The sequence below is a fragment of the Taudactylus pleione genome, unplaced genomic scaffold (genome assembly GCF_031769625.1).
Source record: "Taudactylus pleione unplaced genomic scaffold, aTauple2 ptg001381l, whole genome shotgun sequence".
NCBI lineage: Eukaryota > Metazoa > Chordata > Amphibia > Anura > Myobatrachidae > Taudactylus > Taudactylus pleione.
In genome coordinates this window covers 522896-550314 of record NW_028285781.1, presented here as the reverse complement: position 1 = coordinate 550314, position 27419 = coordinate 522896, and the positions used below count along the sequence as shown (strand labels likewise).

Genomic DNA, 27419 nt, shown 5'->3' with positions numbered 1-27419 from the left:
TGAGAATGCTCCTGCCAGTACAGGGGATGCTCAGACTCTTAGTAATACATGTGAACATTTACACCCACCCATATGATGGCCAACTGCATGCTAGAAAGTAAAAAGGTGGCTCTGAAAGATACTAACTACTGTATATGAGAAAGTTGACAAATACTCTGCAAAGGGCATTTATCATGCATGATGTGAAATCAAGCATTTACAAACGTTACTTTCTGTGCATCTCAATATATATGAGGAACATCTAATAAATGCGGTATTAGGTAGGATATGCTATTCCCTTATTACTGCATTGAATTTTATTAATCATATAGTTTTCTTCCTATTATGCAATTCTGCACATTTAAATATTGTAGCACAGGCTGCATATTACTATGTTATCTGTGTCTGTGCACATTCAGAGCAAGAGAACACAGCCACAATAAGATTTAGCAATCTCTTTAATGTGTTCGCTGTGTAGATCGGTATGTGCATGGAGTACTTAGCATGTGCCGCGTCGGACAATTATTGACACTTGTGCAGATCCAAATAACAGCAATGACATTCCTTAAAAAATATATTTAACAGTAAAACCAAAAGACAAAAAAATCAGTTAGTGCAAACCAGCCACTATAAGATTGATGGAGTCAGATGTGCGTAATTAAAAAATAAAAACATTTATTGCTTACATACATGCACAGAGGCCTGAGAGAGCTGCATAGGATTGCCCTGAGACTGTAATATATGTCTGCACTCAGTAGGTGGGAGCTGTATAATACCACTGAAAGCGGACTTGGCTAGTAATGAGTACACAAGTCGACTGACTGATTTACAAACTGCCAGTCTGGCGATTTTCTCAGCCTGCTAGACCCAGTACAGATATATGGGAATTGTAAAAGAGGCAGTAACTTAATCCTTTCATGTAACGTGGTACTTAAATCTGGATACTATTTTAAACCAGAATCCACGGAAAACAAGAGATATGGTAAGAACTTACCTTTGTTATCTCTGTTTCTACGAAGTCCATAGGGTCCACAGGGTTGACCTTGGGGTATAGGTTGGGAACCAAATCCGGGCACCACGCAGTTAAAGCTTTTAGCTCCCAGGATGCACTTGGGTCCACTCTCCCTATAACCCCGCCCCCCAGCCAGAGGCACCTCAGTTTGTAAGTAGCCAAAGGCCGGAGGAGGAGAGAAAAAGAGAGAGAAAACTGGAACACTCTAGAACCATACTCACAGAAAAGGAGACGGGAAACCGGTGACCAGTAACACAGCCCATATGAAGCCAGGTGCGTCAGGGCGGGCGCCCTGTGGACCCTATGGACTTCGTAGAAACAGAGATAACAAAGGTAAGTTCTTACCATATCTCTTGTTTTCTACTTCAGGGTCCATAGGGGGTCCACAGGGTTGACCTTGGGGATGTCCCAAAGCAGTTCAACCAAGGGTGGGGACGCTCCTGTGCTGAGAGGAGAATCCGTCGCCAAAAAGGAAGCATCCTGAGAGGCAAAGGAAACCAATGCCTAGAACCTTAAAAAGGTATGGACAGAAGACCACGTGGACACCTAGTAAGGCAAAACAGCTGAGGCGCCACAACGAGCCGCCCATGAGGGTTACATGGCCCGAGAAAAAACAAGCCTCAACGACAGAAATGCCCACCCATGGGTAGGCCCCTGAGGAAGACATACGAGGCCATCCAGCCAACATTTCATTATAGGCCGGCCATCGTTTCCTGTGAAAACCAGAAACCGCAGACCACCAATAAGGAGTCCGATTACCATAAGGAACTTGAACGGATCACATAAAGCCAAAGAGGCCGGACCACAGTCAATGAGGCCACACCAGCCAAGAGGACTGGGGACTGAATGGCCGTACCATAAGTTCCAGAATAATATGGAACCTAAAAACCACTCTAAGAAGAAACACAGGGCGAGAGCAACTCACACCCTGACATGATGCCCTCCAGAAGAGGGAGCCACATGAGAACGCTCCTAATTCAGACACTCTCCTGGTTGACTTAAACACCCTGAGAGAGAGAGAGAGAGAGTTAAACAATAGACCATGTAATGGCTATCACAACCAGCGGTTCCATTGACTGTCCCCGGAGGGAACAAAGAACCACTACTAACTCCCCAGTAGTCCCTAGGGAGGACAAGTGGAGGCATAATCCAGAAAACACTCCAAAGGATGAACTGGATACCAGAGCGGAGCAATTCCATATCTTAACCATACCGACAGTGTAGAGATCCGCACTGTCAGGAAGGCCAGGCCAAGGGTGAAACCCAAGCCAGCCGGAAGGAATGCCAGAATATCTGGAAATCCTGGACACCGGAGGATCGTATCGACAGGTACGATACCATAAGAATTATGTATGCCACAGTCCGTGGCAGATCCCAGCAAAGTCTGGCCTATCTGCTCTAAACATCTCAATGAAGACAGAGCCAGGGAAGCCCTAGGACCACAGTGGGGGCGCAGTCAAAGATAAACGATCCAGGTCCAGGGAAAAACAAGGACCCTGAGACAACAGGTCCAGATAGTGAAGCAGTAGGAACGGAGCATCGATAAGGAGACTCCGAAAATCTTAGTACCAGTGATGTCTGGGACGAACTGGAGCCCCCAGAAGGAAAGCCCCTCCGTCTCGAATTAAACTTCTGAAGACCTCGAGGAAGAAGGGAGACCGGAGGACACAGGTACACAAAGTGGAAGGACCACTTCACTGACAAAGAGTCACTGAAGGTAGCTTCAGTACTCCTAGAGCTGGACTGTAACACCGGTAATGTGTGATCGAGTCAGAAGGCCATGAGGATCAATCCCCTCAGGGAGGCCCCCTCTGCTCACCAGGAGTTGAAACCTCTCTTGGAGAAGAGACTAGTCCCCGGGATGCACGTTGTGACGGCTGAGGAAGCCCGCTTCCCAATGGAGAGCTCCGGGAATAAACACTGCAGAGTTGGCTAGGAGAAGACCCTTGGACTATGTCAGAATGGATGACATTCCTGACATTGCCACCCAACTACCAGTGTTACCTAGATGGAAGCCACTGTTGTGACACTGTCGGACTGAACCTATTCAGGTTTACCGTGACATATGGGTTAGGCCAGAGTGAAGGTCCAAGACAGCCTAAAGTATCAACAAGTTAAGTGGCAGGGAAGAAGCGACAGACGTCAACTGCCCCGAAACGAATGCGGACCAGACACTGTCTGTAGCAAAGAACACCCTGGACGAGATGGCCATAGCCACCCGGACAGAGACCAACTCGCCTCCGGAGAAAGTATCATCGTTCGAACAGCGATCCGATGGAAAAAACTCGATCCATCCGGAGGAGAGTCAATTATGGCAAGGCCTGGAATGGAACTGAGCACATTCCACCATACCAAAAGGTAGACACTCTGGTAGACCGCGCATCACAAAGAGTAATGACATATGTCGACTGCGTAGATATCCGGACACTCCAAGTTGAAGAGTGGAGATCTTGTCTTACGCCAGAAAAATTCTCAGATTCTGAGAATCCAGCAGTGCTCCCAGATGAAGAAAACCCTGTGAGGGATGCAAGGAGGACTTTTTCTCCGTTGACTAATTATCTGTGCCGAGAAGAAGCCACGGTTATCCTGACCTGGCGGTAAAGTACCTTGGTGATCCTGCTAAAAGCAGGAGACCGTCCAGAGAAAGGAGCATTCGGATACACTGAACAGGTGAACTGTCAGAAAATCCATAAGGCTGGTAAACCCCGGTGGAGTTGAGGACAGTCCCAAAAGGCAGAGCCCGAAACTTACAAGTGTTGCTGTGGCACAGCAAACCTGAACCCATGCTGATGAGAGGGCTCTGTATGTACTCGTAGGTAGGTATCCTGAATACTCAGATATAGCATAAAATCCCCAGGTTCCAAACGTCGGATGATGGAGCATGGACGATTCCACCTGAGTCCAGGCACCGTTGGAATCTGATTCAGGGATTTGAGACAGAGTATAGGCAAATGAGGACCTGTCGGTCACTGCCCCAGAAAGAAAGAAGAACAACCAGTCCCTCACTGAGATAGTGAGGTTGGCCGAAATAGCTCTGCTTACCACAAAGACTGTATAGCTTTCTGGGATTGTAAGGCCCTGATCAGGTCTGAAGAAGGGCCCGTGTAACAATGCCTGTGAGGAGGCCGCCTGAGCAATGAGAGGTCGTTGAGAATCAGTACCTCACTCTGGAATTCCCCAGATGTAGACCTGTCCCGTCAGGCTGAGGGTATATCCTCAGGTGTAGAAACAGGGTCGTCCGGAAGTCCAGGACTGCTCGGTACTGGATATGGTGGCCCCCATGGAGGCCGACAGCCTAGGAAAAAACAGGCCTTTAGGCTGACCCTGAGGACAAAAAGACTTAACAGAGTTAGTTCGAATGTAGTGGGAGTAGCTAAAGACGGTATCTCCCCATTAGTGATACTGCCAATGATGCAACGATCTTGTCAAGGTCAGGACCAAACAAGATCTTCCCCATGGAAGGAGTCTGCACCTCTGCTTTCCCATAACGCAGCCATAGGGTATTGCGGCGGATACAGTCGCCGCCGAAACCCTGAAAGTTAGAAGACCGGCATCCAATGTAGGTAATCCCACATATGACCACTGCATATTTTATGAGAGCGGCAAAAGATATTTGAACCCCAGACGTGTTGGAGGGGGAAAACGTCACAAAAGCATCACCATGCGATGGCCATGGTAGGACGGGCAACAGGCCCTGAAAACGAGTACATCGATTTCAGGCAAAGTTACCACCTACGGATCCGTAAAATCCGTCCAGGCCGGGATGGGAGGCGTATTAATACCTGTAACCCGACGATTAACATACAAATCCATCCCAGAAGGGGATTTCCATTACTTGTGAGGACCCCCAGGGAATGGGAAACAGGAGGCCTTTGTGACTCCTCATATCTGGCGACAGCCAGACTCCCGCTATGAGATACACCCGCTGGGCAGAAAACGGGAGATGTATGATACAGGTGCAGGATCGACATTCTCTATATCCAGAATGAACCTGGCCACCAGCCCCAAAGCAGAGATAATAATACTTGAAATCGGCTCCCCACATGTGAGAGGGAAAGAGCCGAATACACCATCCAGTTCACGGCAGAGCCACTGGGAAGTAACCACAGGTCGTATATCACGCCAATTAGTATTTCGTATAAAATGACATCCACCAGGGTGGCCGTTGTGGTAATCCCTGCAAGGGGAATGACAGACCGATGTGGTATCGGAGGTAATTCATGTACTGTGAAAAACGCTGGCGGGGAGCGATAGTCTGTTGCACAGGGGTAAATTGCAAGAAATTGCGAGATACCCCGAGTTCAAAAGGGCAGTATGGTGAAGTAACTCCAAGCGAGTAACGACAATGGGGCCCGCCCGGCGATCCTCAAAGGAGAGAATCCTGAGAAATAAACCACCCTTTAAGGGGGTCGTGCAAGGGGCCCGGCACCAGATGGTGCCGCATACATAAACCTTTCTGAGTTAAAATCCTCCGCACTACTACCTGCAGGCTATGACTTGCAGGATAGCAATAATGGGTGCAGTATCGTGTGCAATCTCCTGGTCAGATATATCTGACTATCTTGACGGAAATATTAAGCAGCGCCATACCGGTCCTGACTGACGCTAAGATTAGCTGCAGGGACCCATTATCAGCGTATGCAACTCACAGTTCCATCTAAAATATGGCAACGTGCAGCACGCAACAGTATGTGACAAACCTCACAGATATTAACAAGTATATATATGTGAGGTCTCAGAACCACCCCAGGCACACCTGTATTAGGGCAGATAAAGAAAAGGGATAGATATACACTGACAGGTGAGAGAAAAAGCAGACAGTCAGCACTAGCAAAAGTCACATACAATGCAGAAAAATATATATACATACATTTGCATGACATATAATATACTGCACAATGTCGCTACATTCAACTGCCCAGATTCAGTGTCTGGGAAGGCTATAGCGCTGTGTACACTCACCCAAAATGGCCAGGTACGCAGGGGGACTGGGCTCACTGTCATCCTAAGAGTTCTGCAGCACCACAGAGAGAAAATGGCCACTGGAGACCTCAGAAGAAGCGTGGCCCGCGGAGGAAGCAGCTCAGCGACGCCAGACTGTAGCATTGAAAGGCGCGCTGAGCTGAGGGGAGGAGCCGCTAGACAGGGAAGGCTTCCTCCCCTGGCTAGCAATTAACCCCCCGGGATGCCGGCTCCCGCTATAATCCCTGGTGGGCTGTGGACACGCGGGGTATGCCTCCAAGGAGGGGGAGCCCGCCGCCACCGCTGGTGCCTCCGGTCTGTCCCCAGAGACCGGAGGCATAAGGCTGCATGTACACGCGGGTCACCGCAAGCGGTGACAACGCGACTTACCTGTCCCCGTCGATCCAGCAGCAGCCCAGGGATTCTTCCAGAGCCCGGCTAGTACAGACTCTGGGGTCCCGCTGCGATCCCCAGATCTGTACTGGCGTCGCAGCGCCGGCGGGGTGTAGGAGCGGCAGCTTAGACGTCCATTGGACAGTCTGATGCTGCCGCTCTGAAGAGTAGTAAAAAATAATAAAAAAACTTTTAAAATAGATTTTAAGCTTAGGGGCTGCTAAGCAGCCCCCCTGCAGTAACAGTGACTCGACTCCGGCCGGGCACCAACTTAAACTGAGGTGCCTCTGGCTGGGGGGCGGGGTTATAGGGAGAGTGGACCCAAGTGCATCCTGGGAGCTAAAAGCTTTAACTGCGTGGTGCCCGGATTTGGTTCCCAACCTATACCCCAAGGTCAACCCTGTGGACCTCCTATGGACCCTGAAGTAGAAATACTAGTATCTGACTAGCGGGACTATACTAACATATCCTATTCATTCACAGGAGGAGTAACAATTTTTACTAATTCAGAAGATGAAGTATATAAAGTACTGATGGTGATTCTGTATAATTATGCAAGCTTGCTAGTTATTTTAATGTTGTATAAGTATGTACGTAAGCAACATATGTTTTTATTCTTTAATTATGCACATCTGACTCCATCAATCTTATAGTGCCTGGTTTGCGCTACCTGAATTTTTTCCGTTTCATTTGGTTGGTTTATTTGGTGGTGACACAGACACCTCCTAGTTGGGAGTGCTGCACACCTACCTGTGTACAATGAGCTGATAATTATTTAGCATATTTGTATGGGATTGGCGCTTATTTTACTGTTACTATATTTAACAAGCATGCCAGTCCTCGCACTATTGCACACCATTTCATATACAGATACAATATTTCTAGATTAGGGAGTTACAAATCTAGCATCACTCAATTTGCACATATGCTCCCCAGCAGTGCATACCTACTGCAGGCACGATCAGGCTGCATACAGTAGTTACTCGGGATCCATACTAGTAAGGTGTCATTGCTACACTCCCTATGGTTCAGCCCTTAACAGTACACTAAAGCCAAAAGTCATGGGACAGCAGTATGCAAAGGTAATGGTAGGTTGCATCACTATACGGTGACATCTTGGAAATGCCCAGACCTGCATCAGTTGTAATTTGACATCTTGTGTGTCAGTTTGAACACCTTCTAGGCTGCTCATGGCAAGGTGACGTGAATTAGCGGAGTTTGAACGGTGCGTGATAGTGCGTGCATGAAAGATTGGACATTTAATTTCCGAAGTTTTGCGGACACTCAACATTCCTTAATCTACAGTGTCACGTGTGTACTGGGAACAACTCATTGAAGGCAAGACTACCCACCGTGGACAGTGCAGTGGCTAAATACTGGTGCTTAATTATCATCTGGCCAGAATAGTCCGTGGTAACAGACAAGTGATACTGGCTCAAATCACATTCATATGCAGGTCATTGCAGCATTCTTTAGCTTCAATGGGATACTGGAGCAGAAGACCCACCAGAGTGTCCATGTTAACACTACGACACTGGGGACACAGTGCCTCACCTGCGCTTGTGACCTCGCTAATTGGACCTTGGAGGACTGGCAACATGTGGCGTTGTCCGATGAGACACAATTTCAGTTGTTTGAGGCTGATGGTAGGGTTTGGGTATGGCACAGACACCATGAGGCCATGGACCCCAGTTGTCAAGAACGCACCATAGAGGGTGGTGGTTGTTCCATAATGGTGTGGGGTGTGTTACTGTGGCATGGGTTGGGTCCGCTGGTCTTCCATAATACATCATTGACCGGCAACCGCTAAGTTGCATTGCTTGATGACCATTTGCAGCCCTTCATAGACCCCCACAATGATAGAATATTCCAGCAGGATAATGCATTGTGTCATCGGTCCCACGTTATCTAGAATTGTTTTGAGGAGCATACCGTAGAGTTCCGTTGAATGGTGTGGCCAACACGTTTGCCTGACATGAACAAAATCGAGCATTTATGGGATTTGGTGGAGAGGTCAATTCGCACACTACACCTACAAATATCAGGGAGCTGTGGGAAGCGATCCAGACAGCATGGGTCAACATCTCTCCAGAGGTCTTCCATCCAACTGCGGAATCGATGCCACATCGAGTTGCTGCACTTCCCAGGCTAGAGGGGATACTAGGCATCTATCCCATGACTCTTGGAACTTCAGTGTATATCGATCACCATTAATCAGAGCATCTGCTCAGTATGAACAATATATCACAACTGAACACGCGTGTAACAATGCAAATGTATCCGGACGACTTGTCGATGTTCAGAAGGTTGACAGTCAGAATGTCTACATGGTCATTAGGTCGACAATCAATATATAGACATGCATTTAGGTTGACATGGTTAAAATGTCAACATGTTCACACCAAAATGTCTACATATGTTTTTTTTGTTGATTTTAGGGTTCGGGCTAGGGTTAGAGTTAGGTTCAGGGGTTAGATAACAAACAAAAACATATGCTGTCAACATGTTAAATATCGACATTCTGAACGTGTCGTCATTGTAATCATGTCAACCTTAATACACGTCTTTACATATTGTCGAGCTATTGACCATGTCCACATTCTGAATGTCGACCTTCTCATTGTGGACAAGTAATACCACACCCTTTTGTCCAGCTTACCGAAAACACTAGGGGGTATACTGTGCAACCCTCAAAGCTGGAAATAACCCCATTAATATACCTTCATCCTTTGATTTGGCTCATATAATCCCACCCCTCAAGACTAAACCTCGTTTTATTACTATGAGTGCAAGTAGGTGCATCCACACCAACACCAGCAAGGAACAACCCTTACATGCCAATGTTCCATCAGATATTAACAAATGTTGTGTCCTTGCAGATGCTGCCATCTTGACTCTGCAAATCCGCTCGGCCACTTGTAAAAATGCTGCATGTGTGTAAATATGGGTGTGCAATGTCAACTTCATAAACTACCTTTAGTTTAGAACGATAAAAGCTTTGCACGTGCATATAAAAGAACATTTATTAAAGACAACCTGTTAAAAGGATCTGCAGTCCCATTGTATATATACATTGCATAGTGCCTTATGCACAATACATTAAAACAAATGATGTTCTGCAGATCCCTCCTAAGCCACAGATCCCTCACATCACCAGTGCCGGAGGAGAAAGCAAGAAGAGTAACTCCTCCCAAGGGAAACGGCGCCACAGCCAACACCAGGGCTCTATTCCGTGTATTAAAATAAATGGGAATCCAGAACCTGGTCACATGCTCACTTTGCAGGAGTAATAATGTCATCCCAAAATATTATATGATAGTAAAGAAAATATAAAACATTTCTATCGTATCCCACTCCTTATTTTTGTTTACTCACTTGGCTCCCTCCATGCTCAGTGTCTACGTAACGAGGCATCGGGAAACGAGAGTGAAGAATCTCCTGCCCATCATCCACGGGGGCTTGTAACAAGTGTCGGAAATTGTCATACTCAGGCATGTCCTGGTAGCCCGCCTTCCGCCACTGTGCAATAGTCTATAAATTAAACATCCACAATTACTATTTGCATTGATTTAACCACAAACTGGCACAATAAAGATGGAGATCTGAAATATATGAGAGAATGTTATTTTAATATGCAGTGTGGTTCTGGACATACTCACCTCACCAAGATAAATAAGAATCTGGAAAAATGTGTCCATCAGGAGGATCCTATCTGGGAGAATGCTGCTGCTATCTAATAATACCGGCTGCAAAACAAAAAGTATGAATGGGTGTTCATTTAATTAGACACTTTCTTTTATCAAAATGCCCACAGGCCTGATTCAGAGAATCACACAATGCCCATCGCTGCTGTGGTCCCGCACGCAGCGGACTTTGGAAAATATACGAATGACTCAGTCGCCATCTTGTGCACAGACACGCCCATTTCCGGCGTCTCACATCCGCTACCTATGAACAAAAGTGAAGACATTGGTCGCACATGGAACCTCTGGGTAAGCCTATGCGGTCTCAGAATGAGCGCCTCAGCTAAGACGCTGGGACCTCTCCAGTTGTACGAATTTGCAAAGGCTCACTAGGGCTCATCCTGTAAACGGTCCCGACCTGCCTGTGTTTTTCTAGCCACCCCACGTTACTTCCCCCAAACGCTGACTACGGAATGGGTATGATATACCGCCGGCCGCATGGCCGGCGGTTCGATTCCCATCAGCGGCAGCCCGGCAGGAGCAGAGTGCGACGCAGCGGAAGCCCGACAGCGCTGGAAATCCCGATCGTGGATAGGTAAGTATCCACTAACCTAACCTAACCCCCCTAACCCTCCTTAGGGGTGCCTAACCCTAACTTCCCCCCCAAGTGCCTAACCCTAATCCCCCCTCTAAGTGCCTAACCCTAACCACCCCCTTCCCCGCTGCCTCAACCTAAGTCCCCCGGGGGGGGTGCCTAACCCTAAGTCCCCTCCGGGGTTGCCTAACCCTAACCCTCCCTCCCCCTAGCCTAACCCTAACCCTCCTGGGGGGGGTGCCTAACCCTAAGTCCCCCCGGGAGCCCTAAACCTAACCCTCCCCACCCGCGGCTGTCCGCTTGCGGCACCCGGCATCACTACGATCGTGATGCCAGGCGCCGGTCTCCCGGCGTCGGGGAAATGCGGGCGTCTACATCTAGACGCCCGGCATTTCACCCTTGCCAGGATAAGACAGTCGGGAAGCCGGCTGCCGGTATATAGGCAGTCGGCTTCCCGATTGCTTCCCCTGATTACCTGTGACTCACATAGCGAATAAATCGTCTCTGCGACTGTCTTCGCTAACCAATCACTGTGCATGCGTAACGAAGCTTTGACGCATGCGCACTGCTAAAAAAAAAAAAGAATCGCTCCACTGCATCCAACATCGACACTGCGTGCAACTCTGACTCAGGACCATTTTCATGTGATCATTTGCTCTATGTACATCCATTTTTAAACTTTAATTTTATGACTTTATGAGCTTTTATATTGATGTTACCTCTATTTAGTAGATTCAATTAGCAGGGGGTTGCACCGCAGGGGCCTCTGCTGTTGGATAAAGGGCTGGGGCTATTTAATTAAAGGCCCGCCATCAACCTGTGATTGGCTCCAATGTAGCATGTAACTCTGATTTCGGCCTGCACCCTCCTGAGGTGCGAGCAAAAATCTGTATTACGTGACCGAGCTAGTCGTGGGCTTCTAATTAAATAGCTCCGGGCACTTTATGCAGAGGCCACATGTACAACCCACTGCTAAATTAATCTCTCCTATGTCTCTTTCATAACTACTAAACTAAAACATTTATGTTAATTGTTTAAATCACCATAAGAGGGCAGTTAGCACATGTAGGATATATGTATGTATTTACAGCCACAGAAAGTATATAGGGATCTATTCAACATCAGTATCAACACAATGCTTTTCTTTTTCTCAACATCTTTCTCTGATATTCCCTCTGTGAAATTTTCATCCACATCCAACCAGTGGAAGGCCCAGAACAGGCTCCCCAGGTCAAAGCTCTGCCCAGCGTACACCAACGGGAGGTCCGACCGGGACCTCAGTCCCCTATTATATCTTCTGGGATCCAATGTTACCACTCTGAGAAGTTTCTGTCCAAATTATGTGATGTTGTCCAAATCCATCCAGTGGAAGGCCCAGAACATGCTCCCTAGGTCAAAGTTCTGCCTGGCGCACTCCGCCATGAGGTCCAACTGGGACCCCAACCACTCTATTAGGCATCCCAGACAAATTGCCACCCCTCTGTGAGGTTTTTATCTTAATCGATACAGTGGAAGGCCCAGAACAAGCTCCCCAGCTCAAAGTTCTGCCCAGCGTACACCAACGGGACCTCAACCCCCTAGTATGTCTTATGGGATCCATGTTACCACTCTGAAGATTTCGTCCAAATGGGTCAAAGTTCTGCCCAGCATACACCAATGGTCTGACCGGGACCCTAACCCCCCTAAAACCTGGACCACCTCGCATTTGTTTCATCCCAATCGGTGCTGGGGTGTCCAAATGCTTAACAAGTAAACAAACCGACGAATTATATTATATATGTACATATATCTATACAGAGAGTTATGGTGAAACTTACCCATGTTAACTCTCTTTCTTCGAAGTCCATAGGGTCCACAGGGAGACAATGGGGTGTAGGTCGTACTTGGAGGACCGGACACCAACCGCAAAGCATTCTCCTGTCCCAGGATGCTCCAGTCCTTCCCCCTATACCCCGTCCACAGTCTGAGGACATCTCAGTTTTGTTAACAAGCACAAGGCAGGAGCAGGATCGGAAAGAAGGAAGACTGGTACACTGAAGAATCGCACTCTCACACAGAGAAGGAAACAAGTGACCAAGAGAAACAACCCATAGAAGCCAGGTGTGTCACGGTGGGTGCCCTGTGGACCCTATGGACTTCGAAGAAAGAGAGTTAACAAAGGTAAGCTTTAGGATGTCCCAAATAAGTTGTTTAAGGGCATCCTGAGCTGAGAGGAGCACCCGGCACCCTGAGAGGCAAATGTACCAAAGGCATAGAACCAAAGAAAAGTGTGGACCGAACACCACGTAGCCACCTTGCATAGTTGTTTGGCAGACTGCCCACGAGGGACCCAGAGAGCGAGTAGAATGAGCAGATACTGTAGCTGGCACAGGAAGGCCAGTCTGCGGGTAAGCCTGTGAGATAGTCATGCAAAGCCATCTGACCACAGTCTGTTTGTTTGCTGGCTATCCCTTCTTGTGGAATCCATATAGGACAAAGAGGGAGTCCAATTTCCTTATGGAACTAGTATGGTCCACGTAGATCTTCAGAACACGGACCACATCCAAAGATGCCTCACCTGCTCGAGAGGTCTGGTGATTGAAAGGCCGGAATCACAAATTCTTTATAAAGGTGGAAACAAGTGACCACCTTGCAAAGAAAGCCGGGGCACGTTCTAAGAACAGCCCTGTCCGTATGACAGATTACAAAAGGGGAGCGACAGGAAAGCGCCTCTAAATCCGATACCCTACGTCAGATGCTATAGCCAGAAGAAACAGTCTTTGCGGTGAGCAATTTGACATCTACTGAATCCAGGGGTTCGAATGGAGGTTCCTGAAGTGTGTGGAGAACCACTTACAAATCCCACAGAGCCACAGGAGGGGCAAAGGAAGGTTGTATACATAGAACACCTTGCAGGAAGGTGTGAACATCCGGTAGAGGAGCAATTCTGTGCTGGACCAGATGGACAGAGCAGAGACTTGCTCTTTCAGAGAGGCTAGGCGGAGTCCGAGATCCAATCCAGCTTGAAGAAAGGCAAAGATTCTAGAAGCTCTAAAGACCTGAGGGTCATAGTCTCTAGTAGCAGACCACTTGAAATATGTATGCCACACCAGGTAATAAATCCTGGCAGAGGGCGGTTTATGCGCTCTGAGCATGGTCTGGAGCACGGAGCTGGAAAACCCTTTAGACCTTTGGAGGGATGTGGCCAATAGTGCTGTATAACCTGGCTCCTAGGAGATGTATACAGGGAACCCGGACCCAGCGTTTCCAGAGACCTGATGCAGAAAATAGCTGCCCCGAGTCTCTGAGGGACAGAGGGTGAGGGAGGAGCAGCAAGACCACACTGGAATGGCGCCCTGAGCTGGGGGAGGGGCTGCAGGGAGAACGCCTTCTCCCCTATGCTGACGTCAACCACCGGGTCCCTGGCCGTAGTAATGTCCCCTTCACCAGTATATTATACCATGCTGGACTAGTGGAGTCCCAGACAAACCAGTGTCCGCATCAGTGCCTTGGTCTGTTTCCCAAGACCGGAGGTAAGACTGTGCATAGATGCGGGTCCCCGCCTTTCGTGTCCCCTGAGTCCCGGCTGCAGTCTGGGATCCGAGGAGCTCTTCTAGCTACGTCCCCTCGGAGCCCCGCTGAGAGTACCTAGCCGAGGGCTGGAGCCGTGAAGGGGTGATGGAGCAGCAGTGCAGACGTCTAAAGGACTATCTAGCGCTGCTTGCTCTATTATGAAAACAGTTTAATAAAAATAAATCCTAAAAATAAAGCTTGGGCTGCTTAATAGCAGCCCCACTGTTCTAACGGAGAGCTCCTGCCAGACACCAGCGAAACAGAGTTGCCCTCAGGCTGTGGACGGGATATAATGGAAGGACCGGAGCATCCTGGGACAGGAAAAAACTTTGTTGTTGGTGTCCGGTCCTCCAAGTACCACCTACACCCCAATGTCTCCCTGCGGTGCCCTATGGACCCTGAAGAAGAGATGTAGATTAACATTTGAAAAAGCAAGAGATCATAAAACTTAATACAGTTTGTTTTATATCAAGAAAGTTTGACTGTCTGAATATTATAGTAGCTCCTTATATAACTGCAGCTCTCTGTATATAACTGCATTGACTGAATGTAACGGCAGCTGTCTCTATTTGACTGCAGGTTTCTGTATACAACTGGGGCTAACTGTAGCATATAATGTGAACTGGGGGCACAGCATGGCATAATATTGTTAATTGGGTGAACAGTGTGGCATATATTGTGAATTGGGGGCACAATGTGGCATTTATTGATTTGGGGCACAGCGTGGCCTATATTGTGAATTTTGAATATATTTCTTACTATGTTCCTCTGTGGAATGCTCTATAAAGGAGCGTAGTAGGGTTTTTAACATTTTAAGATTTGTTTTTTTTACTTCCATCTCTTCTCCATTATATTTCTACTAGTAAAGGAAATAGTCACACCGCCTCCATCTCTGTAAACTGGTCCGCCCCAATCTACTTCCATCTCTGTCCTGCTCAGACCCCCCTCCACCCACTTGCTGTCTGCTGCGCCCACCCCCAACGTCCCGTGGCTATACTTACCTAATCCCTTCACAGCGGTTCCTCTCCGTCTAGGGTCTGTTCCAAGCAGTGGGAGCAGTTGGAGGGTTGGCGCAACCGTACTGTGCATAACACATGTATCGCTTCCTAGAGCTAAATCTCCAAGTTAGCTTTGTCTCCATAATGTATTGTCAATACCTTATAAATGAACATTAGCCTTTAAATAGGACTTGTTGTAGAGGAAATCTGGTGTGCTTAAAAAATGCTTCCCCTTAGAAAATCAGTAGCCTCAATCCTACTTGTACTACTCCATTAGTAAATGTTACTAGTGCCTACTTTTATTTTTTTAACACCAAATACTACTTTATCCTACAATATTATTATAATACAAAACAAAAGAAAGGGTCTCGTCTACATCTATAAATAAACAGTAAAATCCAATACACCTCAGTAATGCAAATGATTATACAATGAGTCCTTTGATACCCTCAAATTGTGATCAGCATGTCTGAGGTGACCAGGAATTAAATATTGACTGGAAGCAGAAGTTTGTCCTACCATTATATTTTGCTTCATTATAACTGCGGTCAGTGTGTTGGGAATCAGAAATGCACAGAGAAATGTTGCTCTCACGTTTATCAATGACCAACGTAATAACCACAGGCACCTAGAGATGCCACTGCTGGCTCCTGCTGAGCCTGAGGTTATACATTCCTGCAATTAACATTACAGGAAAGCAAAGCCCTGCATCATTAAACAGCACATTAGTGGTTTTAGACTATGTAGCATATTAGTCACAGATAGAAGGTAAATATTTAACAGCATCCCCATCTGAGTGAGTGCTCTGGATAATTACAAGACACAGGTTACGACATAGAGCGAGAGAGAAAGTGCGTGCGAGAGAGAAAGAGAGAGAGATTTCTCCTGATGCACTTTCTTTAATGTGGACACAAGTTGGTTTAAATACCAAAAAGTGAAGTCTCTCATCCCTATTCTCCTGCACCTCCACCACTGACATAGCTCAACAGGCTGCTCAGGTATGAGAGTGGTCTCCAACAATAGAGGGGGAAATAAAACTAAACATCCTTGACCAATCAAAGCTCTATTTCAGCAGCATAGGAGGACATGGTGGACTGCATGTATGCCTTTGTTTTGCACCAGTGAACTAGTTACTCCCTCAGTGCACAGGAAGGTGCACGACTTCAATGCCCTCAGGAGAGGCTTCCACATATTTCACAACATCCAGCCATTTGATGTGCTCCTTTCATTAAATAACATTTGTTCTTTTTTTCCTTTAAAATACAATTCTTAAAGTAGTTCCTTTAAAATAAAATTCTTAAAGTAGTCATGCCCAAATCTGCCCCTATATATTGAGCTGTATTGGACTCTGTATTAAGCTGCTTGTACAGGGAGTGATAAGACTACACTGGCCGATATATTGGCCGATCAATTGATCGGCCGATATATTGGTCGATCAATTGATTGGCCAATATATTGTGCCCCCGTCAGCCAGTGTGTACAGATGATATGTCTGTGAATGACGTCATTCACAGACAAATCGCATTGGCTGTGCTGCACAGCCGATGAAAAGATATGTCTGCAGACATATCTGTCCATCGGCAAGTGTGTACGGGTGATCAGCCGATCGCCCGTACACAGGGGCGCCGAGAGGGGGACCCGGGTCCGGAACCACTTCCCATCCCTCTTAGGTCACAGCAGCCCAGCACACGCTGCTGTGTGCTGGGTTGCACTGGTAGACTGTCCGAGGCTGCTAAAGCAGCAGCCGGGGAGTCTCCTGTGCCAAGGGGGGGGGCGATCACGCTGATCGCGCCCCCCATTGGCTGTGCGCCGGACTGAGGGGCACACAGCGCCCCCTTCCCCAGTGCCGCGCCTCAAATGTTTTTCTTTTTCCCCCGTAGGGGGTGTGGCCACGAGTTCTGTAAATAGACCACGCCCCCTACCCGCCCCCAGGATGGCCCGACTCGCTTCAGCATGCAGATGATGGTCGTTCAGTGTGTATGAACGACCATTATCTGCAGATATATCGCTATAGTGTGTACCCATCTTACGCCAGCAATCATTCTCCCAGGCTTTCCCCAAATAATAACAAACACCCTTGTATGAAGCTGTGTAGCTAACTGCAGTAGATATCTGAAAGCACATTTGGGTACGTTCTCTATTACTGTGCATATTAATGTATAGTAATAACTCAAAAAATGTGCATAGTTTGAATTTTATGAGCAATGTAAGGAAGAGATCTATTCTCTCCTCACAGCTGCTCCTCATGTTTTCTGCATTCTCCCACTACATATACATGTGTGACTCCATGTAGTCTAACAGAGGAAGTGAATTCTCTGCACAGATTATCTAAATAATTATCTTTGGGGCTGATTCCAAGTCAGACGCTTCTGCAAGTGCAAGTGCCTATCCGGCCCAGTGTTCTAATGTCTGCAGACGCAATCATCACACTGGTATCAGCACTTACACCAGCCCCATACTATGTGCAAGAGATCAGTCAGGAACAGACGTCTCTTCCCCGGATGCATTCATTTAGGATCACACAGAGCTTTGTATGCACGCCCACAACACCCACATCAGAAATAGCTGCTCAGTCTATCTTGATATTTGCTGCCCAGAAACGTCTATTTCATTGTATTCTCCATTCACACAAGATGCGAAAATGCATGCACCTACTAGCGACTGTGGACATATTGTACGGAGCACGCACACACCATGTTTTGCGATTCAGATACATGTGCAGTCAATTCGAAATTGGGAGCTGCATCCAACTGAGAATCACCCTTTTTATAACGAAGTTGTCATTTTCAATTAATATATCATTCCATACCTCTGGGGGGCCACTGAACGAATAGGAGTAAAGGATGGGCTGTATCATTATAAGAGACTGGGTTAGATCTTGACGCATAAAGTGATGCCTGTAATAGGAGCTCTCATCAGGACTGTTGTTAAACACCTGCAGGAACGGAGATCTCCTCAAATGGAACATAAACTAGAAAATACAGAACAACAAGACACTTCCTTAGCTATGTACTATTATTTGTCATCATTTGTAAAAAAACAAACAGAGAAATCTCAGTTTTGCTTTAATTTTAACAACACCAAATATAAAAGCATTCAACACCATTGTTAATGTTTCAATATAAATAAAACAAGGTTTAAGCAAGCAGGGGTGCCGAGGAGAAGAAGCAGGTGCAAGTGACCCCGGCCTCTGTAGGGGCCCAGGAGTACAGGGGAGGCATAAACTCTGGTGCCCAATGTTCAGCATTACTGGGCATAGCCACGTCACATACTGTATAGTGGCCAGACTCCCCGGTACCCGGGCCCACCCGATGACTCAGCAGCCCTGTAGGCAAGTGCTAATTGTTACACTTATTACCATTTGCCTAAACATTTTTTTGTACAGTACACACAATTTCTCTCTTTTTTTTTTCCCTTGGATCCTCCTGTGCCGGAGAGAATATCTTTGCCTGGAGCTGGTGTGAGAAGCTTCTCGTTTATTGTCCTAGCTGCGAGTACAAGGAATGCATATGCAATATTTGAACAATGACTAATTTTTCTACCTTGCGCCAGTCCGAGCTCCAGAGGCCCGGGTCATTTGTGCCTGCCCCTCCTTTAGACTGTAAGCTCATGGAGCAGGACCCTCTTCCCTCGTGCTTTTCCTTCCCTCACTTATACCATCATCTCCTCCCCACTGCCTACAATGGTACCAAACCTGTGGGTTCTGCTGCCCTGCTGCTTATTTGGGTCTTCTGACTGCTGGTGCAGTAATGTCTATAAACCATGTCCATGTCCTCCAATGTTCTGTACTGTAACTCACTTTCTTTTTTTATTTTGTTCAATTTGTTTGTTAATGTACTTTGTGAGGCGCTGCGGACCCCTTGTGGTTCTATATAAATAAAGGATAATAATAATCTGCCTCTAGTTGTTCTATGGTCAATAGACATTATTTTATGGCGACAAAGTTAGCAGTATTAAAAAAAGAGACACAAAAGTTCAACCATTTTTTATATAATCAAGCAGAGTCTATAAAGAAGAATGTGCTAATTTATCCTCAACAGTAGTAAATTTTTGTCTTCTTACCTCATAAATCATATGAATTACATGAATCGATCTCCCTAACAATGTATTCTAGAGCATACAGCAGGAGAAACCATTTCTTGTAAGAAAGGCCTTCAATCCAATTGTACATCCAGTAAGAGAATTGGCCATCACCACCTCCCTCGTTATCACTACCTACAATGGCGTTCATACCAAGCGGTTGTCCCTGGTTATCCCCCTGCACTGACGGTAAGACATATATACTGTATTTCTTGCTTTATGTTGCATATTAATTTTTCTCTCTTTGTATGGACGGATTGCTAGTTCCATCTCTCTTTGCTGGGCCTCATCTATAAATGACCCTGCCTATAGCTAACTTGCTGACTTTTCCTGGTGTACAGTCATCTTCATGGCTTCCACAGGGTTGCTGCTCAATGGATCTATTAGCCTTTTGTAAAAATGCTACTGAAGGGAAGGATCTCACATTTATATGGCTTGCTGTGTGTAGATAATACAATACGTACCTGGGGGTACAGAGAGAACATTTCTGAAAACCTGAAGGAGTTGGGGTCATCCTTGTGATATTCTCCAAACTTCTGACACTATAAAAAGAGAGATCACGTTAGTCTAAAATACAGGATGAACCAATCAGAAAAACCATTATGCACATACAACAATCACAGATAAATAAGAGATTGTTCACAAATAATGAGATAATGTAATGCTGGGTAGACACTGGCAGATAAATTGGCCGATCAATTGATAGGCCAATATATCTTGTGCCCATTGGCAGTGTGTACAGGCGATATGTCTGTGTACGACGTCATTCACAGACAGCACAGCTGATGACCTATATATCTGCAGATATATTGGGGCATCGATCTGTGTGTACGGGCGGTCAGACGTCCGCCCGTACAATTGCAGCAGAGGCCGCGGGGAGGGGGGCGCAACATGCCCCCCGGCCAGCGGGACCAGTGTCCAGAAGACTTTGGTCAGTGTGTATGAAGAACCATCATCTGCACATATATCGGATAAGTGTGTATCCAGCTTAAGATATGTTTGCTGAATGCAAGGATCGTTATTACATACTATCCAATTATTTGTGAGCGGTTATGTTAAATGCTATTCAATCACCTAATAATTCGATTTTCAACATGTGAAGAGCAAATCTGTTGTGAATAAAACCAACTTATATCTTAAAATCAGCTTCTCACAATAACATAAAATAAATGTGTTACTGAGAAGGTCAATAAATGATCTTTATTAATAAGAAACAAAAAATAATCTTTCAGCAACTTCTCTATTTGATGAAATGATGATCACAGTCTTGCAGTTTTACATAATCAATACACATTTATGCATGCAATAAAAACGCCACTTGCAGCCTGTACACAAAAACTCCAGTTAATATTATCAATTTATTATATGTCAGCATTGCCATTATATTACCATAGATCTACTGTGTATAATTTCAAATATGTATTTATGTTTCCTCTCTGTCCTGTAAACTGTATGCTTTAAAAATGGCTGAATGAAATGAAATGGCTGAATGAAAATATCAGAATATTAGGGAACTTCATTGGGCGCACTGTCATTTGCGAAAGCTGAAGCTGCATGTACAGGTAATGCTGCAAATTCTAGCATCATGTGGGAATGCTAGGTACACACAGTAAATATCAATAGCACTATTTGGTCTAATTATCATTTATAGCTAGAGTTTCACCATATAGGTTGTACAAGTGATGCAACCTTACCTGTCAGAATGGTGTGTGACCTTGATGTTACAGATACTGGCTGTGAAACACTAGATTCATGAGCATATTGCAGTCACCATTAAGCTGGGTACACACATGAGCAACGAGCATTCGTACCAACATCAGAACGAATGCCCTTGAATGAGCATTGCCCGTACATACTGGAAAGAGTTAATGAAAGACGGAACGATCATTGTTCCATCCTTCATTAACTTACTATAGGTCGCTAGCGATATCGCTAGGTTTGATATGCAGCACATCAAAGCTAGCGACCATTGCTAGCGACTGCGGGAGTGCGCAATCGCCCGTATACACTGAGCGATGTAGCTGATTTGCCGTTACGGAATGTCATATCGGGCCGACATCGCTCCAGTGTGTGCCCAGCTTTAGTTCAGACTTTCAATAGTCTTCTTCTTTTTTTTTTGATAACAGGGGTTCCAGGAGAGGGAACGGCGAGATTGTGCATATACAAAATGGAAGATCTCTTAATATTTATTGTTGCTCTATGATTCATGCCTAACTCTTCGGGTGCAAAGGAATCTGACTAGTATTCAGCAAAAATAGAAAAAAAATTCTATACCCAGCCCCCACAGGTAATTACGGTTTAACTCATCATAGACAGAATACTCCCCATAAAGTAATGCTTATGTCATAAAATAAACCTGCACATAACAATAACAATACATAACAATCTAAGACTTGGAAAGATCTTGCTGGTTTTATTCATAGATTTTTTACTAATTTCTCCAACCACTCTCCCAATAATATCTCACCAGTCGGATGAGCTGCCGGTCCAGCCACCTCAAGACATCTGGACCTTCCTCTGTCTCCGCTCTATAAACAGCCAATCTGGCCATGAGAATAGCAGATGCTTCCTGATCAAAAGAAGCTGCAATGTTCTGTATCTGAGTCTGAGCATCAGCCCAGCTGGAAATAATAATAAAAACATAAGGCTTATCTGACTGATATAAACAATGTTATGTGTGTGCACAAACTAGCTGTAAAACCATTGAGTCAAAAAACTTTGAAGGTCTTGGTGCCCATCGACTAGTAGATCAGGGTAAGATGGCACGATTACGACATTGTAATTGTGCCGCTGTTCCCCTAGGGGGTGCAGTGCCTACACTGAACGATTGATCGTTCAGTTTAGGCACATCAATCATCCCAGAACATGGCCAATCTGTCGTTATCGGCAGATTGGCCTGCATTTTCGGCCAATGATTGATGTCGGAAACGACCAGCGGGAGTGCGCATCGCTGGTTATTTCCGACATTTAAATGCACGATTTGCGGACGATTACTGAGCGATTGTACGATTATGATGTCGTAATCGTGCAATCGGCTAGTGGATGGGCACCTTTAATCAGAGAGAGAAACTAATAAGAGTGAACAAAAATCCAACCAAATAATTAGCTTCACATTTTAGTTCTATACAGTACTCTGCATGCTTGGGCAACTATGATTCAATACAAAATGGTCACTTAGTTCCATTATTTGGTGACTTTCCCCCCATCTGATCTGATGTCTGCAATGTGCTTTTACATTACTCAGCAAAAAACTAATGTGGCCGTAACACAAACCACTTACAGAATTATCTTCCTTCCAAAAACATTTGCTTACTAAAACATTTCCTTTTCTGACCCATTATGTTGCTGGGACTAATATAATTTGTCATTGGCTATGGACTAAATGGTACTCTGCAACTACAGTACACTATCACTGTATTCATCTCATCTTTACTGTATTATGTGCCCCATTTCCCTTACTTTCACTAATCTATACCCATACCGATTAAAATATATCAAATGACGCTAACAAGTCTCATCTACATCTATCCAGGGTAATTTGATATTGGCTTGTTTTTTTCTATTGCAAATACAAGAAAATGCAACCAATTCATGTTTTAAAAAGTTCAGTAAAATGAAAGCATGCATACTGCAAATTGTATCACATTAGATAACACAGGGAAATGTGAGATTAGGGTGATCATAATCCTCAAAGCAGCCACTTTCCCAATTAGCGTCTCATCCCATCTGACTGGTTTGTGCATTTCTCCATCATTGTGAATTACTATGGGAATTGCTTATTTGTTTTTCAATAAATCACCTGCATGTATATATTCCTAATATACAAACTGTAGTTTCATATTTTTGCTATACCAACTTGATAAAGTATGATTTCATTTACCAGCTAATTATGGGAGCAGCTGGGGACTCCAGGGAGAACAGACAAGGTAAGCTGGGGCTTGCTGTGACATGCTATAGCAGAGGGTCAGACTGGTCATACCAGTGCAGGATGAGAAGGTGGAAAAGGTCTCATATCTACTCAGTGACAAGTATAACACTGACAGTAAGGTCAAACATTCTCTTCATTCTCCCTGACCACTGTGTCTATAAAACAGCTGCTGCAGCATCTTACTTTCTTGCGATTGTGGTTACACGGATCCGCTTCTGTCCGCTTGAGTGCTGATACTGTGTCACAAACTGGATTGCACCTCGTCCCCCTTGTGGGATGGGAGCATTGTGCTGCACAATTAAGAGGAAAGAAGTGTTAATTACATCTGTCAAATGACCAATTTAGGATTTATCAGACAGCTTGTAAACACCAACGGCTATATCTCTTATAGTTGTTTTCACAATTGCATACTGATAAAACCATGTCACAGCATTACAATTCAATAGGTTCCCCATCACTGAGCCATTGAGAATCTAGACGTTCTCACTTCCTTTGGGTGCCAGGAGATCAACTGGAAACATTGCTATGAGGTGGAGGATGACGAAACAACAGAGACAACTAGATACAGTAGACAAGGTATACAAAAGTACATACTGTACCCATGCCATTACTTTGTAGTGATAAATGGAGCATTTATTATTTGTATAGTCAAATTGTTTACTACCTAAATACAGACATGGCTGCATCTTGCTAAACATTCCCAGGTTGTACAAAATATATAATCCATAATCTGCAATGCTCGGGACATGGGGTTTTATTTTTCACACATAAGACACTAGTACAGGCCTGGCCGACCTGTGTCTCTCCAGACATTTCCCCCATGCTTCGGTCTCGACTACCTTCTCTCCTCGCAGTGGGAGCCCTCAATATAATACACACTGTTATTTATTTACAGGATGGAGTCGGCATCCTGGCGTGCGGAATGCCGGCGGTCCAAATACCGACGCTGAAATCCCGACAGGATGAGATCCCGGCACCAGTATCCCGACCGTCAGCATTCCGAAGATAAGTATCGGGGTGTTATAGGGAGGTTAGCGTTAGCTAGTGGGGTTAGGGTTAGGTATTAGGGGGAGGGTTAGAGTTAGGAACCAGGGAGGGATTGTTAGGATTAGGGTGCGGGGAGGGGGAATGTTAGGTTTAGGCACTAGGGGGGAGGATAGGTTTAAGCACCGGGGAGGGGGTCTTAGGTTTAGGGTCTTAGGTTTAGCAAACACCGGCTTCCTTCCCCCCGGTCTTGGAACCCGCTACTGCCCGCAGAGGACAGCCATCTTGCTGCACCCAAGTGAAGCCACAGTTATTACACCTGCTGAAGGCACCTACTGAGGCTGCGCAAGGAATTGAATCTTCCTATCTCTATAATGGTGCAATTGTGAGGTAATAGTTTAAAAACTGTAACTTTCTCTATTACCCCAAAAGGCCCAACCTGGAACAATAGCTTTTTTTGCCCTGAAATTTGGCAGGCAGCACCACGCGACAGGTTTACCCACCCATGCCAAATTTCAGCTCGAAAACCTCCTATAGCTTTTGAGGTGTAGCCCCTTAAACACCATGCCCCCCCTCCGGAATTCTCTATGGAGATTTCCGTTTTTCTCGATTCAGCCTTAATATAAAGGCACAACTGTGCCCTAATAATATATAGGGAAGAGGGTACCTTTGAGGGCACTAAAACACTATCATTTGTACAACAATCGTATAAAATACACTGATCTTAATACCAATCAATATGTATAAAAACTCAAGAGAAGATGATCACCCAACAAATGGCCAATGCCAAAATGAAATCAAATAATGATTTATTTTATAAAATTCACAGATCATAGAATACAGCTTATATAAAATATAATATTGTTGTGATGCCACTAATAGGAAGACGCCGTATATATCTTTTTTCAGGCTTTTCCAAAAGACATTTTGAATAGCGGTAATGACGTATAGGGTTTTATATTCAACGTGATTACAGTTATTACAAATGTACCCTCTTCCCTATAAACATTTTACATTTGGCTCCCACTAACAGGGGGTCCCCCTCCAATGTGCAGCTGATATAAATAACAGGCGCAAAAACGGTTTATCTGCTTCAATCTATATATATATATATATATATATATATATATATAAATGGGGCACTCACCAGATTTCTTCATGCATATAAAAGTTGCTGTTTATTACTCACATATTATTAAAGGTGCTATAATGCTCAAACGTTTTCGGTTAGGTTATTTGGGCATCTGTACATGCTGTGTTGTGTTGGTTGTGCTTCCTGATGAAGGGCTCTGCTGAGTCCGAAAACGTTTGAGCATTATAGCACCTTTAACAATATGTGAGTAATAAACAGCAACTTTTATATGCATGAAGAAACCTGGTGAGTGTGACATTTTTTTGTTTCTATGGTTTTATCTACGCAAGTGGACTTGGGAGACACCCAAGTGATTGCTTATTTTATTGAAGATGTGAGTGCGGCCTCACTTTGGACTTTGGATATATATATATACATATATATATATATATAGTGACACAGTCGGGATAGGGGTCCCTCTCCTGGGTAGATGGACCCCCTCTTTACACACACAGCAGCCGGAGAAACAGGACACAATTATGGGGTTCTCATGCAAGCTTGTCGGAGCCAGTCTTTATTGTACTGGACACATAAATAAAACAAAACACAAACAAAATCCTAGCCCGACTGGGCTCTAACTAGACAGCAGGTTCCCCCACTAACAGAAGACTAAATAAGTTCACGTCCACAGTATTTACAGGTGGTATCAGTGTCTCAGAGCAAACTAGCCTGCGGGCCTGCCCTCCCAGGTATGAGACACTCAGCTATAACAAAGCCCAGCTTATCTGAGCCACTTTCAGGTGCAAGCCCTAATGAGCCTGCTACCAGTCTGAAAGGCCCAACACCTGGAGTGGCCTGTGGATGGAGCCCTTCCTCTCCTCACATCCACACCCCCAAGACCCATTCTGGCCTTTCACTAAAGCCGACATTTCTAGTCTGTTTTTCCAAACAGACTTCTCCTGGGGTTTTTTAAAACACATAGGACAGGAATTTGGGACAGACATAGAAGCCATTCAAAACTGTTCCAGTGCTTCTATCACATATCCACGCCTTTGTTTCGACCTGTGTGGCGGAACAACTGCAGCCCCCAAGCAATGAACGCGTGATAAAGCGTCTGCATTGGCCAGCTGGCTTCCTGGCCTGTGTTCTACCGAAAATTTAAAGTTCTGTAATGCCAAGAACCACCTTGTTATTCTCCCATTGGTCTCCTTGTTCTCTGACATCCACTTCAATGGGGCATGATCAGTGATCAGCCTGAATTTCCTTCCCAGCAAATAGTACCTGAGAGTTTCCAACAATCATTTTATGGCCAATGCTTCCTTCTCAACTGTTTCTCTCATGTACATTTTAATTTCCTGCTTAGGTAAAAAATATGGTGTTCCTCACCTTCCTTGCTCTGGGACAGGACCACTCCTATACCTACTTCTGACACACCAGTTTGCACAACAAACTCCCTGTCAAAATCAGGAGTCATCAGAACTGGTTGGGAACACAACACTATTTTCAACTCCCGAAAAGCCTTCTCTGTTTCAGGACTCCATTCCACCATGACTTTCTGTTTGCATTTGGTAAGGTCAATCAGTGGGACTGCAATGGTGGCAAAATTGGCTATTAACCTCCTATAATACCCAGTAATCCCTAAGAAGGCTCTCACCTGCTTCTTATTCAGGTGTCGTGGCCAGTTTTGTATTGCCTCAATTTTATTAAGCTGTGGCTTTATCAAACCTCTGCCAATGGTGTATCCAAGATACTTTACTTCTTCCATCCCTAGACAACACTTTTTTGAGTTGGCTGTCAAACCTGCCTTATAAATGGAGTCCAACACTGCTTGTACTCTGGGCAAGTGAGACTGCCAGTCAGGACTATGAATGATCACATCATCTACATAAGCAGCGGCATACTGTCTATGGGGCCTTAGAATCCTATCCATCATTCTTTGGAAGGTAGCAGGTGCCCCATATAGCTCAAAGGGCAACATCTTGTATTGGAACAACCCCTCTGGTGCAGAAAAAGCTGTCTTTTCTTTGGCATTCTCAGTTAACGGCACATGCCAATACCCTTTGGTTAAGTCAAGAGTGGTTAAATATCTGGCTGTCCCCAGCCTTTCAATTAGTTCATCCACCCTAGGCATTGGGTAGGCATCGAACTTTGGCACATTGCTCAATTTCCGGAAGTCATTGC

The 27419-nt window shown here is 45.4% G+C and overlaps 1 protein-coding gene across 3 annotated transcripts in view; it reads right to left on the bottom strand.

Annotated features, from left to right (window-relative positions):
- The window catches only part of LOC148442951 (protein transport protein Sec23A), a 141211-nt gene that overhangs the window by 3879 nt on the left and 109913 nt on the right, over positions 1 to 27419 (bottom strand). For all 3 annotated transcript variants that reach the window (XM_088463468.1, XM_088463469.1, XM_088463470.1), the window contains exons 13-18: positions 23366 to 23472; positions 21722 to 21875; positions 19719 to 19796; positions 17984 to 18145; positions 10006 to 10092; positions 9722 to 9877 (exon numbers count right to left, since the gene is read on the bottom strand). In XM_088463468.1, coding sequence (XP_088319594.1) covers positions 9722 to 9877; positions 10006 to 10092; positions 17984 to 18145; positions 19719 to 19796; positions 21722 to 21875; positions 23366 to 23472 — 744 coding nt within the window. The remainder of the gene's footprint in view (positions 1 to 9721; positions 9878 to 10005; positions 10093 to 17983; positions 18146 to 19718; positions 19797 to 21721; positions 21876 to 23365; positions 23473 to 27419) is intronic.